Genomic DNA, 17,377 nt, shown 5'->3' on the forward strand with positions numbered 1-17,377 from the left:
TCCACGTTCATTTGATAATATATGTTATTGTATCGTTCTGGATTTTATTAGTTTCATTTTTCACACACACTAGTTTGATTTTAAGAACATTAAAATATCATTTTAATTATACTACAGTTTCATTTGACAATATACGTTGTTGAATGCGCTCTATTTTTTTAGTTTCATTTTTCATACACACTAGTTTCATTTTAGTACCACTAAAGTATAATTTTAATTTCACTACAGTTTTATTTGACAAACATGGTCTACTGCACATAGCATTATGGACCATGGTCCACTGTATAACAACCGTGAATTGAGCTTACTTGGCGTGCCCATTTTTAAAGGGCAAAATTTTATATTGATTATTGTCTATACAGTTGTATGGACCATGAAAAAATGTACATTTTTAATATATTAGAAGTACTTTATTTGTGTACTTAATGTGCATTATTTGATAGTATACAAAAAAATATACTTTTTGAAAGGTTAAACTTAATTCATTGATTCAACGGACAAACAGTCAACAAGAATATATCTTAAGTAAAAAATGCACTTTTAGTATACAAATAATGTGCCTTAAATATATTAAAAATATATATTTTATTCATGGTCCATACAGTTGTGTTGATCATAGTCCATGAAATAATTATTGTTTTTAAAGCCTATCTAGTTCTGAAACTCAAATTATATCCTGAATCAATGTCCATTTTATATTGTAGATCCTGGTCCAAAACAATATTGTTTTGTTTAATTAATTAATGTACTCTTTTCTTTTTTTTGTTTATTTTCTTCCAATGGGTAAACATTCACCTTTACAATGTTAAACTATTAATATATTTTTTTGAAACAATATAATGTTAACTATTAATATATTATATCAAGTAATTCTAACATTGTTTTAAATTCATAGTGTGTAAACGGTAGCTAGGTAAATATACTTAAAGATAAAGATTCATAATTAAGTGTAAGATATGTAACTATGTGTTTGATATATAATCTTGATTATGATATATATATATATATAATTTGAAGATATATTTTATTATTTTGTTAAAAATTAGTGAGTTTTTATTATGGATTTAAAGTATTGATTTTATAAGTATGTGATTTCATATGCAAATTATATGGTATTGTCCCATTTACATTGTGAATTCCGATCCATGATACAATGATTGGTTCTCAAATGTGTCCTTCCGGCAAATTTCATGGATACATTAATATCCGGGGACACTTAATAACGTACAAAACCCGTGCATGCAAATCAGGACAAGAAATCTCACTGCGCTTGCTGTACAAATAAAGAGGACTACGTGTATGTTAGTTGCACATATATACCTGTACAAAGCGGACGGCGGCCTTGTCAGGGGCGCCATGTTTGATTGTTGGGAGGAAGAAATAATAATGAACAATTGTACAGCGGCAACGACAGGATAAGGTTAAATTTTCACCGCGAATATCGAGGATTTGGTTTAGAATGAATTTCTCATAAATAAAAATGTTGTATCTCAAAATTAGATTGAATCAATTTACTATTTTATAAATTTGGGGCGAGCTGAAAATTCATAAGTCCATGATATAGTTTAACGAAATGGAGAAACTTTATTAGTTTATGAAAAGAAATGAAAAATTGTATGTGTTTTAGAATAGTGTTACATAGTGCCTTGAGAGATACCCTAATCTATACTCATATATTTAATTAAGAAATATTTTTATTATTTTATCAAATATGTGAATTTTATGTAGGAGAATTATACTTTACAAATTGTCAAATTCAAGTGAAATGTAATATAATTATGTTATTTTTTGCTATTTATATTAATTTTTACGTTGCACAAACACTCGTTTCAATGTTTCTTACAATATTTGTCACAGTCAAACATTTATTATATAGCTACAACTATGTGTTCAACTTGAATTGTATTAGAAAACTTTATTGTAATATTTTATAATTAATTAATATACTTTTATCAAGTATTAGAAATTAGATATCTCATATCTGTCTTCTTTGACACATATATATGGTCATATGATATATTGATTATCACCTAGGCGGCTAGGCCTAAGGCCTAAGGCCTTCCTCATCGACCGACGACCCATAAATACATTTTAAATGTCAAATGTTATGGGGCGTCCTTGGCCCAAATTTAAAGCAGCTGGAGAGTGACTGTGATACTGCTATGCAGGAAGGTTGATCTGAGAGCATCCATCAATGATGCATGGAGAAGTTTTTACAGGTTTCAAAGCTGCTTGTGGATTAAAAAAAAAAAAAAAGAAAAAATAAGAGAGAGTGTTCAAAGTGCTCATGAAACTCTCTTGATTTTTGCCGGCATAATGAGATCCACCAAAAAACAAAGCAGCTCCTTTTTCTACACGTGAGACGTACAAGGAGCGCTCACTCGAGCGCATGCACACCGGTCACGTGTTTAGTGAGCGTGTTTTATGTTGCTGATTTTCATTATTTTTTTTCCCTTTCCATTCTCCCTCTCATGTTCTTTCTCCTAGTAGGCATCTAAAAGTTTGTGCTAAAAACTACACAGTTTAGGATGCTTCGAGAAAAATGAAAGTTCAAATCCCCAAATAGGGAAATGATTGAAATGATAATTATATAAGGTAGTGGCTACCCTAGTAGGCCTTTGGTAGTTATAATTGAGCGAGTACAATCATTTCATGTTTGAAGTGTTCATCTTAATTAATAACTTAATTAAAGAATCTGATTATTTTGCATTTTTACTAAAATATGATTCTAATTCTATATACACATTCAAAATGAATAATAAAATTAAATACAAGAATAATATTTCACTCATTTTAACATTAACATTTTTTTAATTATTCTTAAATTTTAAACATATGACCAATTGATGTGGCTATGTGCGCATTAATACCTTTTTCATATCATGAAATATGTTGTTAGAACCCCTGAGCAGAAGAAGTGGTGCAAATAATTTGCGACATGTCCGAAATTGGCAGCCCTGACGACCCCCAGGCCTCGGGATTTGTGCGCCATATATATTTCATAAAATTAAATATTTTCTTACAATTCCAACAACTCTACACTAATTTTTGCCCTACACCCAAACGTACCGTTCTAACCCTCATCTACCAAAACATCCACATGACCAAATGTTGAGGCGTGCGAAATAGACAATAACACAGGATCTCAATTTTTAAAGAGTTTAATATTTATATCGTTCATACTTATTTGAAATAAAAATTATATATTTTATAGGTATAAACTGTAATTTTTGCATTCAACTAGTATTATACTATTCATACCTATTTAAAATAAAATTATATATATTTACAGTGTTAGTTTTAAAGATTGCACTTATATTTTTAATAAGGTCTCATTTATTTATAAGTTCAGGGTCACAAAAATTAAATAACTAACCCTGGCTATCCATTATTGAATTGCAAAGCCCTACCGGATCCCACATTTTTTAGGCTATATCCTTCATCCAATAATAATAAAATAAAAATTTATTTCAAAATAATCTCAGCCATCGAAAACTCTTTTTTGTTTTTTAGCCCTTTTGTCCTTGCTGTTTAGTGTTTGCCCTTTATGTGTAATGTGCATTATTGTTGTGTTATTCTGAGGAAGCCATTGACACGTACGTACTACTTGACCATTAGGTTATAATGAAGTCAAAAATTAAAGACAACACATTCTATGTTTCCTTAAATACTAGTTGAATTAATTATAATATGATGTTACATCACATGCATATACTATATTATATTATTTTATATACAAACACCCACTCTCTCCTCCTCACTGCCAGCCAAGCTAACTCCCTTCTCCATCTCAAATCAAAAGTTGTCACCTTTTGAAACCTCCACCCTCCCCTTTATTCCAAAAATATTATTAATATATTTAAAGATTTTATTTTTATAATAATTCTTTTAAGCTATGAGTGTTTAGCATAAATATAAATGTGTATAGTAGTCCATTTTTTATTTACGGGAAACTATGTTTCCACCCCGGTATTTAAAGGTGGGTTCTAGACGTGAACATACACTATTTTGTCCTCCCAACTTGCAAAGGATCACAATGAGCTAAACTAAACTAGCATAGGCGCGTTGCTTATAGCTAGTCAACTCAAACCAAGAAGACCTATAAATGACTCTCATGCAAGAATCAAATTTAAACTTCATGGTTACCAAGTCAGATGTATCCGGTTAGACATTTGATTGAGACATAATATAATACAACCTTTTAATTTGGTATAGCGACATACCAATATTAAAGGTATATGTTGCTGGGAGTCCATTAAAAAGTAATATGTGCACATGTGTGAAGGGTATATGATGAGTACAAAAGTCCATCTATTAGTTTATATTTTTAGTAAAGATGAAAACACCTTTTTGTATTTTTTGACTTTATTGACACTTCAATTCCTACAAGTGTCAAACTCAAACTCGCATCATAATCATATTGGTTGGTGCGTTACCACATGCAACAATATATAAACATTATATTATATTATATTTAGGCCATCTTATTTATGTATGTATGAAAATGGTCATATATATGTATGTATTGATCTGCATGTATGTACAGATCGAGATATTTTACATTTATATTATATTGTTCAAAGCATAATCATTATTATATATGTACGTCTAACATGAAATTATTTGATTGGGAATATAATCCGATCCATCAATATAATCTCCCCGGCCTAGCCGGCCTCTATAAAAATCCATTCAACCTCTTCGCTTTAGAACCCCAAAGCTAGAACGCCATATATCCAGTTTAATTTGTTATAGAATTACAAGTATAATGGAGTTTTGGACGAGGTTGGCGTCTATTATGGGGGTGTGGGCTTTCTGCCAGAGCTTTCTGCAAATAGTTTTCCCGCCGGAGATCCGATGCGCCTCCGTCAAATTGCTCCATCGCCTCTGCAACTGTTTCTCATCCAACTGCTACTACGACATAACTGAGATTGACGGCGTGAACACCAACGAGCTGTACAACGCTGTCCAGCTCTACCTCAGCACCTCGGCCTCGCTGTCGGGGAATCGCCTCAGCCTCACCCGCGGCATAAACTCCACGGCCATCACCTTCGGCCTCTCCAACAACGACTCCCTGTCTGACACCTTCGCCGGCGTGAAGCTGGTGTGGGAGCACATCGTCACCCCGCGCCACGCCCAGAGCTTCACGTGGCGGCCGCTCCCGGAGGAGAAGCGCGGCTTCCTCCTCTGCGCCAGGAAGAAGGACAAAGCCACCGTGCTGGGGCCGTACCTGGAGCACATCATGGAAAAGGCCAACGAGATTCGGAGGCTCAGCCGTGACCGCCTCCTCTTCACCAACTCCCGCGGCGGCTCTCTCGACTCCAGGGGCCACCCCTGGGAGTCCGTCCCGTTTAAGCACCCCAGTACTTTTGATACGCTGGCCATGGACCCCGTGAAGAAGGAGGAGATAAAAGCGGACCTCAAAGATTTCGCCAACGGGGAAGCTTTTTACCAGCGGACGGGGAGAGCTTGGAAGAGGGGCTATCTTCTGTACGGCCCTCCGGGGACTGGGAAGTCCAGCATGATCGCCGCCATGGCTAATTTCTTGGGGTACGATATCTACGATATGGAGTTGACGGAAGTGCACACCAATTCTGAACTGAGGAAGCTGCTCATGAAAACTAGCTCCAAATCTATCATCGTCATCGAGGACATTGATTGCTCCGTCAACCTCACTAACAGGTGCGTTTGGTAATCATAAAGTTATAAAAGAAAGAAAAAAAAAGCTGGAACCCTTTTGACTTTTGTTGTTTTCTTAATTTTTTCAAGAAGTCATAGGTTAAAGTGGATATTGTTTCGTAACTTGACTTATATATCAGGGAGAGGATGAACGGCGGAGGCAGTACGAGGGAGTACAGTTCGGCGGCCACCCAGGGAGGCGAGGACGGCGGGAACAGGATAACGCTGTCGGGTTTACTCAACTTCACGGACGGATTATGGTCGTGCTGCGGAAGCGAGAGGATCTTCGTGTTCACGACCAACCATGTGGAGAAACTGGACCCCGCATTGCTAAGGAGCGGGAGAATGGACATGCACATCCATATGAGCTATTGCAACTTCCCAGCTCTCAAAATACTCCTCAAGAATTACCTAGGGCTCGAGGCTGCAGCAGAGCAGGAAGAGGAAGAGGGGGAGGCGCTCCGCCAGCTGGCGGAGGTGATAGACGCGGCGGAGATGACGCCGGCGGACGTAAGCGAGGTGTTGATCAGAAACCGGAGGAACAAGGAGAGGGCACTTTGGGAACTGGTGGAGATTTCAAGGATGAGGGCTGAGAGGAACACGGGGAAGAAAGGCGGAGAAAGGAACTCCGGCGGCGGCGAAGATGTGTTTGAAGAAGAAGATGAAGAGCAGGAGAAGAGGGCATTGGAGAGCCCAAAACGAAACGGTGAATTTCCAGAAGAAGAAGAAGAAAGCGTTGACGAAAAGTTGCATTCAAAGTAGTCCTTATTATTATTTTATTTTCGAATAACATTCAAACGTACTCTCATCTGCTACTTAATTTCAACTCTGATCCGATCCGATCTGATCCAATATCAAATGTCTGTTAATGGCTATTACTGTTGAGGAAGGGGTAGATAGCTAGTGGCAGTGGTAGGGGAATTGAACATGAATTGAAGAAGCTAAGGAAAGACAAGCTGAATGTTAATGATCATGTTTGAAAATTTTTTAAGGAGAAAACATATGACTATTATTAATTAATCAGAATTCTGAAATTAATTAAAAGTGGATAGGACTGAAAAGTGTGGCCAAGCGCATTATTTAATTTTGGGAAGTTAAAAAAAGAACAATTAGCGCGTCAGATCGATCAGACAAATTCGGATGGTGATCTTAATATATCACATATTGTATGTTTATATATTTTATAATTAAGATTAATAATATATAATTTGAGTCAGAAAACTAATATATCACCCAAACATTAATTCCTCACACCACTCCCCAAGTCATGTTGCATGATAATATTACGAATTTTGATTAATTGAGTTTGTTCGGTTCAAAATATTCATAGACAACTTAATCAATGTACAAATTGGATAACGTTCTACTTTAGGGAGAATCGATTGGGACTTCACTGCACGCTTCTAAAATGATGCTTGAGGGGTTAATGCGCGCACTTACTATGTGAGCATGTAATTAGCGTAGTCTTGTCACATTTTATATAAGTTGTTTTTTTCCAACGGTGTATTAAGAAAAGGTTGTGCACGGTAAAAAATTATTAACAGCTGCCATTTGTAAACTTATTCAAGAATGCAGTTAATGTGTATGCAATAAATCAATGATGTGATGGTGAGATGGTGTGAGTATCTTCCATCTTAACTTTGGGTCTCATATTTGTGCCCTAATAATGTAGTCATAGACTAATAAACATCTTAATATTGTGTAATTTGTGTGAACAACATTGTTCATAACAATAATATAATATCTTTAGAGACAAAAATGTTTTCTCAACCCCACTGTTTTTTTTTTTTTTTTCTCTTAAAACCCACTGTTTCATCCATATATTTGGGAATTGATCGAATGCACAAATATTCTTCAATATATGTAATTATTTGCAAGCATGCATGTGCTGTGTTGGATGTGTTAGTTGAAGCTAGCTTGTCCTCCTCCATTGGCCTCTTACACTCGGTTGCATATATTATGAACCAGCCTAAATTGCAAATATACACCACATATGTTTATATATAAACATTGTGCTTGGATCTATCTGTAATTTAATTTGGTCAACATTCATAGCGTCATTAGATCGATTTGACAAATGTTAAACTAAAACATAGTATGATAATACTTATGATGCATGAAAACTCCAAAAGGGTATATAGTGTTACTTGTTTTCAAAAGCATATCTATGTTGTTTAGTTGTATTAAAATGTTTAAATCGTTTTCAAATTAATCTAAAATTCATATAACTATATTTCCATCTCACCTCTTATGGCCGAGACCCTAGCATGTAAGGAAGCGTTATCATGGCTCAAACAACGTGGTGAACAATTGATTCAAATCTTTACGGACTGTCAGACGTTGCGAACCAACCTCGAGTCTTCTATCCAACCTCGATCTTATCTTGGCTATGCCCTTGATGAATGCAGACGCCTTATAGCTACTTTTAATTTCGTTTCAGTTATATTTATTCCTAGATCACAGAACGTTATGGCACACGACTTAGCATCAGATGCTTTTAATTATTCTACAGCTATGTACTGGGATGGGATCCCGCCTGACTCTATTTCAATTCATATATAAATGCAACCACATTGGTTTTTTCAAACAAAATATTTCCAGCTCAATTTTAAAATGAGTTAATACCCAAAATCGTCCTCGACTGTAGTGGTTTTTTTCAATTTCGTCCTAAACGACTTTTGGTAAACTAATATTGTCCCAGACTTTTGTCTTTCGATCAATTTAGTCCTCCATTTGTTATTTTGTCAAATTGGTGTTAAATAAATGGACAATTCAGTAATGTCAATATTGATCTCTCTTTACTGTCAACTTGTGAAGTGCGAAATTCCTCTTTCTTGTACGAATTACACCCAGAATTACTCCCGGACCTGCAAATCAAATTTTATATTCGCAGTTTTAGGAGTAATTCGAAAAATAGGATTTCGCAGTTCACATGTATATGAGTAAAGAGATGTCAATATTAAAATTACTAAATTGTCTATTTATTTAACACCAAATGGATAAAATAACAAATGAGGGACTAAATTGAGCAAAAACACAAAAGTCTGGGACTAAATTGAGTGAAACACAAAAGTCTGGGACGATATTAGGTCACCAAAGTCGTTTAGGACGAAATTGAGAAAAACCACTATAGTCGATTACGATTTTTGGTATTAACTCATTTTAAAATTAAAAATAACAATGAAAACCAAATGGAGCAAAATTTTAATATTAAAAAAATTAAATTAAAACCTAAACAATTTTCAAAAAAAAAAAATTAAAACCTAAACATATTCTTCACTTCTTCGCATAATAATAATAATAATAATAATAATAATAATAATAATAATAATAATAATAATAATAATATCTGCTCCACATGGTATTGTAATCCAATTATTATAAGATGCTATTGTGGGTGTCATGCACATGGAGTACTTCCTTCAATCCATGAATATAATTCAAGTTGGTAGTGAATTATATTGAATGTCTTCACTCTTCAATCACATGCCCATACTTTACGTTCCCAACTTAGGAGATCATAAGTTGCCTACACTATTTTTTTTTAACAATTATTTTGAAAACGACATTCTTCTTTCCACGTACTACTTTTAGCTTTCAATTTGCGGTCCGATTTGGATTATATTTTTGGAAAATCGATAAAGAAATTATATTATTGGATGACCACTCTAATTAAAGTACACAACAATTATTTTATCAAAAAAATTAATAATTCACAATGTTGTCTTAGTAACCACAAGAGTACAAATTCAAATTCTAACCAGAGCGGTCTTGATATGAGCTAGCAGTCTTCTATATGCAACCTAGACTAGTTTACTTTCTTGTGTCAACTATGATTATAAGGCGAGATTTAATTAGTGTCAGTGCATATCATTGAATAATGGTTGCGAGTTCTCCTCGTCACTCAATAATAATAATAATAATAAGCCCGCATGGGTAGCTCAACTGGTCATAGTGGTGAAACTTTGGAAGAATGACCAGGGATCGAGTCTCACAAGCGGCAATGTGGGAAGTAAGGGGGGCTCCTTGTGTGCACTGAACACCAGTCACACCAGTGAGCGGCAATGTGGGAAGTAAGGGGGGCTCCTTGTGTGCACTGAACACCAGTCACACCAGTGATTAATGTTCAGTTGAGTCACCATGATTTTTCAAATGCTCTATCGGACCGGAGTGTAGTGGGCCCTTAGGGTTGGGGTTCCAAAAAATTTATCACATAAAATTTGAATCTTAAAATCCTAATTATATAAATTACTCATATTTCTGACCACACAAATTAAAAGTGGTTGGACAGCTAGACTTTTTGGTCGAAAATAAGCTTTTCGACCACTTTTGAGAGCTGCAAAAACCCTTTTATGCTTTTATTAGAATTAAATGTTTATCATTACTTTAAAAGTTATAATTAGTAGTAAATGTGTAACTTTATTTCTTTATACTTATGTAATAATATAATAAGCGCTATGTTTTGATTGCAGTATATTGAACTTGGCCGGCCAATTAAGCTTACGCCCAACATATTTTGATTTTGACCACTGGTCCAAGTAGCCAAACTTTTTTGACCACTTTCTAATGACTTTTTTGATAGTTAGAAAGTTTGGTGGTGTAGAAGTTGGCATGAACCCTAATGTTTTGACCATCAACACGATGATTGAAAAAGTTTTTTTTTTTTTTAGAACAATTCAAAAAGTTTTTAAAAGCTTTAATTTTTTTGATCTTTTTTTGTGTGATTAAAAAGTGATGTTTTTCCAACAAGATACGTAGAATCTTCTAATATCAAACATAATTATTTGAAACTTTGAATTGTATATATATATTTTTTGTAAAAAAAAAAAAAAAAACTAATAATGAAATAGTATAATGCAATTGATTTGAGTAGAGGAATGGAATTATGTCTTAACACAGTAGAGATCGATTATAAAAAGATTTTGATGGAAAAGTAAGGTAGGGGGTCCAAGTGGAATGAACCCCAACTTAATTTTTTTTTCCCAAATTTCAAATGCAATATGATTTTTGAGCAAGGGAAAGAGCCAATACCTGTCATCAACCTCACCACATGCATACTGCTACTGTACCACTGTCCCATAACACTTCTTGTCCCATTACTTCTTTGCCTCATGTTTTAGGGAAATCTTTTTTAATAAATGATCGATACACCTAAAATATAATAATTCCATTTTACTTTTATGCTATCACTTTTAAATGATATAAAGACTTGAGTTTTGAACAGTATAAGTGAATCATTTTTAATTAAAAATTGTCGTGACAAATTTTGATTAATTAATTATTTAATTGAATCGAGCAAAAAATACACCTAGCTAGCTTTAGCTTAATTAGCATGCGACCCTAATTTAAATTTATCATGCTTCCAGTTGAATTTAAAATCTTATAATTATCAAATTAATCACTCCATCGACCTAGCTAAGTGTGCCCTACCTTTATCATTTTCCTTTAGATCCATAGTTGGTGTCTCTTATCGTATATGCACGGCATGGATGTAATTGATGTGATTGAGAATATGATGGATGGGACACGATATGATTCATTCTTGCTACGTATCATATTTAGTGAGACTAAAACCGGAGAAGTCATTTCTTTCATTGTGTGCATTGGATCATTCCTCAAAAATTAACATAGCCCAACATGTTCCATGCAATTCTAGTACATGTACAAAACTAGTCTATGTCAGTCCACGTCCTCTTTCCCCCTCCCTAGTCGCCTCATGTCTCTCATTTATTGTCTCTGTGTCTATAATAATTTTTTTAAAAAAAAATTATATGTAATGAAATATATGTCACCAGACTAGCTCAACTCAATAAATAAGAAGAGAAAAGTTCATCACCCCTCAAAACTAGACACTAATTAGATGGGGTATAGCGCAATCAAATATTAGGTCATGTTCTGATCACAAATATTATGCATTATGTTCACGATGGCACTTAAAGTTCATCTATTGTAATATATATTTACAGTAATATAAATATCACCCTTATTTAAGAAGAAAGGAAGATAATAACTAAATGTAACTCTCTAAGCAACCCGAGAGAACTACATCTTAGTGCAAATATAAAAAATATTTTTAGTTGGAAGTGACAATAAGACAATAATGCTTAAATTTAACACCTGCAACTAGTCACGTCTGACTTTATTCTCCCGTACACGTACATTTTGCTAACTCGTCTTGACCATCCACCTAATGTGCTATTAAGTCTATTTGGAGGTTGATTCCTCGACATTATCAATAATTATATTAATCATGTTAATATGATTTCACTTAATCTGTACTCTAGTAGTCTAGTATGAACATATATAGGTGTTTATATGGAAGAACTTTTCATTTCATTATGTAGCCAAAAAAAAAAAAAAAAAATAGACTAATGTTGTGAGTGATTAACATGTATTATTATGTTATTAATTGAAGTAATAGTCTACTAGAAATTATAAGGCCAGATGGCTATGAAATTTGAAACTAATCACGTACAATATAATTATAATTTGATTTGAAGGGTTAAGAGACAAATAATTGATTACAATTGTACAATTATATATATATATATATATATATATATATATATATATATATATATATATATATATATATAAGATTAAATAGTATGTTAAATCTTATCTTTTCTATAATTAATTTAAATGGGTGGCCAAGATAAAGCATGATTCTCGATCATACTGAAAGACAATGAGGATTTTTTTTTTTTTTTTTTTTTTTAAGTTGAAAGACAACGAGTTTGATTATATTCTTTCTAACATTTTTTAAGTCAAGTGTGTTATATTTAGTCTTTTTAGATTTACAAACTGATAGTTTCTTTACAGATAAAAAAAATGAAAGAAAGCTTCTCATATGAGCACCATACATTTCAAAAGTTAACAAAATATAACCAATGGAAGCTATTCCAATTCCAATGGTGTAAAAACAAAGAATATTTTAATCTCCTTGTCTGATTTGAATTGAATGAACTTCAATTTCTAGGTTTGAATGTTATCACGAATATATATATTAGATAATATTCCAAAAAAAAAAAAGTTTAAAATATTAGTCACTTGTGGTTATTTTTTTTATCAGAATTTTCAAACTTTATTATATATTTTTCTTAATTAGTTTTGCATCGAACTAACTCCAATTGCAAGATAGCTTGTTCATGAATAACCATATCAGTCAAAATTAAGAATCATTTACTTTTGAATCACGACAGAATAAATCTTTTAAAATTGAAAATTAATATTTGGAAGAATATTTTTGAATGGTGATAATTAATGTAGGAATTTTAATTTAATTAATGACATATCAGTATATGTTTGAAATAATAAATATATAATGTAATATATTACATAATTATTAAGTGTTACGGGATTATTACAACAAATAATCTTGCATGTCTTCACATTAGTAACTCTATAATTAAGGATATATAGAAATTATTATCGTCTTCGACAGGAATCCCCACCCCAATGCATGTGGACGGCGACAAGGTTGGGGAAATGAAGATGGAAAATTAAATATATTTTTCGTCTCGTTACCATCTCTATTTATAATGATATTTAAACTCATAACGGGAAAGCAAAGCTATCCTCAATATAGAAATAGACAGAGCATCAAACATGCGAATCGTATTTGGATTCGTTGTCAAACACGAAAAAAATCTGGTTTGACGCTAAAAAGGATGAGAACGATGTATAGCCAGCTTGACCCTTCGAATCAGATTAGAATCTCCCAATGGCTAAGATATGTATTTGTGATTTGCATGCAATTAAAAGTGGCCACTCAATAAGTGGATCTTGACCCATCTAATCCCATCACATATACATTTCATGCTGTCACAATCTGAAATAATTCCCTTTTCGCACGTACTACTCATCTTTTTTCAATTGTCAAATTCACGAACACAAACTCCAAAATGCATTGGGCAAAACAACACACCTAAGTTGATTTTAAAATTATAAAATTTTAAAGGAATCCTCTTCAAATTGGTTCTTTGTGTTTTAGTAGGTTGAGAAAGTATATGAACAGACACTACAATGTAATAGAGCCAGTAACTTTCAAAAAAAAAAAAAAAAAAGGTTCAAATTGGCCACTGAACGTAACCTGAAAATGCAATTAGGCCACTGAACGAAAAAAAAGATGCAATTAGACCACTGAACACCCAAAAACGTGCAATTAGGCCACTGAACACTCTAAATGTATGCAATTTCACCGGATAGCAGGTTACCATCAATTTTAGCAGGTTACCTGCTTACGTGGCGGCTGAGTTGGCATTTTTAATAATTTTTTAATAATTTTTAATAACTTTTAATAATAATTTTTTTATAAAAAAATTGAAAAAAATAAATAAATAAATTTTAAAAAAATAAAATTTGTTTTAAATAATTTTCAAAAAAAAAACTTTATTATTAAAATTTATAAAAAATTATTTAAAAATTATTAAAAATGCCAACTCAGCTGCCACGTAAGCATGTAACTTGCTAAAATTGATGGTAACCTGCTATCAGGTGAAATTGCATACATTTAGAGTGTTCAGTGGCCTAATTACACTTTTTTTTTTTCGTTCAGTGGCTTAATTGCATTTTCAGGTTACGTTCAGTGGCCAATTTGAACCTTATTCCAATTTTAAATTTGACTTCTGATTGAAACCGACTATTGACCTTCGTTGTTTAAACATGTTGATCAACTTTGGCCAACCTATTTGAGATTTACTCGGTGTACATTCTCACGTAGTGACTGTGATTTTTCTTGTTACACAAAAAATTCAGTATTCTATCATTTGGTGTGAATTTGAAACATGATTACCCCGACTATTAATACTAGAACAAGCGAAGTTATGAAAACACGTGTGATTTATAAATAATAATAAATTGTTTATATCAACATCATATTTAAAGTCATACTCTTTAATTATAATTGAAATCTTATTCTTCGTCTGCAAGTTGTATTAGTTAGCTACAAAATTAATGATTTACAATTGATTATAGTGAGACATTATATTTAGTTTGGTGCATGCTTACAAGGATGGGAAGTTTGAAAACTTGTTCCAATCATAAGCTTTTTCATAGGTTACATGCATTCATCTCTAGTTTTTCTTTTTTTTTTTTCTTTTTTAATATATTTTGTGACGAGAGTGTGTATCAGGTAAATAATTTACGAAATCACACCAGAAATATAAAGTGCACTAAAAAAACTTATAAAAAAGACTCAACTAAAATGATGTTAACAAAAATAAAACTCATAATAATTTTTATGTAGAAAAATCATATTTCACCACTTTATTATTTATTTCGAGCCACATGCAACCATCCTACCTACAAGATTTGATCAACATTTAGCAGTACACGTGTCCGGACTATAATGGTGATGTGATCAACTTTCTTGTCAAACACTTTCCCTATGAATATACCATAAATGAATGATAGCCCTTTAATCTAAATAAAGTTTTCCTACTTTATTTTATTACCAAATTTCAAGAATATTGGGTTATGGTATCTTATATTACTTAATATTATTGCATGTGGTAATTTATTTTCTAGTATCACAAACATTATTTACGTCGAATACACAAAACTCAAAACAAATTCAAATTGCAATAGAGCTAGACATCTATTTTGATGATGTATGTTAAGAATATCTCAGTTCTTACGTCAAGAAAATAGAGAGTGAATAATAGCTAGGTTTAATTTTTTTGGATCAAAGAGAAGGCTATGCCCGGTGCCTTATAGCAAACATCCTTTCGAGATACTTCTCACGCTCGATAAAACTCTTGAGTCACTCGACAACGCATCCTTGACACTGGGAGGTGGAGCCTGTTGGAAAACAAAGAAAAGTTCTCCAACAGAACCTCCCATTCTATCCACGTGGCTGTAGAAGTACAAACTTGTTTAGCCAGGATATCTGTCACCGCATTTTGTTCGCGGTAAATGTGTTGGAAAACGATCTCCAACCGTGATACGATCCCACATCGGCTCCACAAGAGATTGTGGAGTTTTACTTAAGTTGGGGCCAAACCTCCACTCATGAGCTAGCTTTTGTGGTGGAGTTAGAAGCTTGGCTTGATAAGGTTCAAAGGGAACCGAGAAAAGTCCAGAGTGAAAGTCGGCCTAGCCCGGGTGGGCAATGATACAATCCCACATCGACTCCACTTTAATATGATCACTTTCCTTGCACCCTTATTCCAAGTCCATTCAACTCCCTAGCCGTCCGGGGGCGACCTAGAAAGGGGTGTGCAATGATACGATCCCACATCGACTCTACTTTATATGATCCCCCAAGCTTCCCTAATAATGCAAGTCAAACTTGTTAACTAATTATATTCAATATTTTAATGTGATTTGACTCTTGTGTAATGTGTAATAGTTTGATTTAGACATATAACGGGCACTTATAATAGTCTTTTGTCAATAATACAAAATTCAAAATTATTGTATCACTCTTAAATAATTAGATCAAACAAAAACATGTAGATTGATTTTACATAACTACTTAACCCATTACCCACTATCAAACAAAATAATTCATTGTATTCTCTTTCAGCATATATACTTTCCTTCATCGATATATCACCCAAAAGTATAATAAAAAACAAACTCGATTGCAATGACTAATCACTTCAAGTCTTAAATGTTGTTTCAATTATCCTCTTTACACCAATACACCTTATCAAACAAAATAATTTTTTGTCTCTTTCAACATATATACTTTCCTTCGTCTATATATAATCCCAAAAGTATAGTTAAAAAAAAAAAAAAAAAAACTTGATTGAAATGATTAATCACTTCAAGACTAGCTTAAATGTTGTTTCAATTATCATTTTTGTTTTTTGTTTTTTGTTTTTTTTCTTTTGATGATTAAATAGGAAATTTGCAACCACTAATCAATAATATGTACATTCTAGGGAGATTTTTTGCAATAAGTTCAACCAAAATGGTATTGTTAAAAATATAATCTGTAACTTTTTTATTTAAAAGTCATGTTCTACCTACTCGATCATTCATTTTGAACCAATTATCCTATATTTTTACCATACATTAAAGATAAAAAATAAAAATAAGTCAGACAAAAACCATGTCGGATGTTTGTTTGTTTGTTTGTTTTGTTTTGTTTTTTTTTTTTTTTTTTTTTTTTTAAACATGTCGGATGTTTTTATTATTTTTTATTTTTGTTTTCTCACTGTACATTTTAGGCCCAAATTGGGTCATGGGCTTTCAACTGGACCATAGGCCGCTTATAAAATATAAAGTATTGAATAGTTATTATTTTTTTTTTAGGAGAAAGAATAGTTTTTTTTTTTTAACATTATTAAATTTAATTAGTTATATTTTGGATTTTATTAACATACCATTTCATTCTCTCTGCCAATCGGAAAATTTGTGTCATTAGAAATCTAATAATTATCTTTTAGTTACGCTATACTCTGTATATTATTATATTTTTTGTCCTATCTTTTTGTTAATAGAAAAAAAAAGTGATCATTAGTATCAAAAATTTCAACAATATATTATCAATTTTTTTACGTCAATGAGTATACAGAATATTTCTTATATTTATATCAAAATTTTCAACAATATATTATCATTATTGAATACATAATATTTCTTTATAATTATAACAATATTAAAATAAAACAAAAATAACAATTAAAATATAATTAATAATGACACAAAAATAACAATAAATAATAAAAATATTTCGGAGCTAAGTAAA

The 17,377-nt window shown here is 32.4% G+C and overlaps 1 protein-coding gene across 1 annotated transcript; it reads left to right on the forward strand.

Moving 5' to 3' along the window:
• The first annotated feature begins 4,614 nt into the window (after positions 1 to 4,614).
• On the forward strand, positions 4,615 to 6,652 carry LOC109191671 (AAA-ATPase At5g57480-like). The gene is made up of 2 exons (XM_019342306.1): positions 4,615 to 5,682; positions 5,820 to 6,652. The coding sequence occupies exons 1-2, from the start codon at positions 4,769 to 4,771 to the stop codon at positions 6,439 to 6,441; spliced, it is 1,536 nt and encodes a 511-aa protein (XP_019197851.1). The 5' UTR covers positions 4,615 to 4,768; the 3' UTR covers positions 6,442 to 6,652.
• Positions 6,653 to 17,377: the final 10,725 nt, after the last annotated feature.

Source organism: Ipomoea nil, unplaced genomic scaffold (assembly GCF_001879475.1).
Source record: "Ipomoea nil cultivar Tokyo-kokei standard unplaced genomic scaffold, Asagao_1.1 scaffold1719, whole genome shotgun sequence".
Taxonomy (NCBI): domain Eukaryota; kingdom Viridiplantae; phylum Streptophyta; class Magnoliopsida; order Solanales; family Convolvulaceae; genus Ipomoea; species Ipomoea nil.

Excerpts from the sequence above, each read along its gene's own strand:
- LOC109191671 (XM_019342306.1), top strand. The coding sequence starts at position 4,769 with ATGGAGTTTTGGACGAGGTTGGCGTCTATTATGGGGGTGTGGGCTTTC. Across the intron at positions 5,683-5,819 it reads TCCGTCAACCTCACTAACAG|GGAGAGGATGAACGGCGGAG; the intron begins GTGCGTTTGGTA and ends CTTATATATCAG.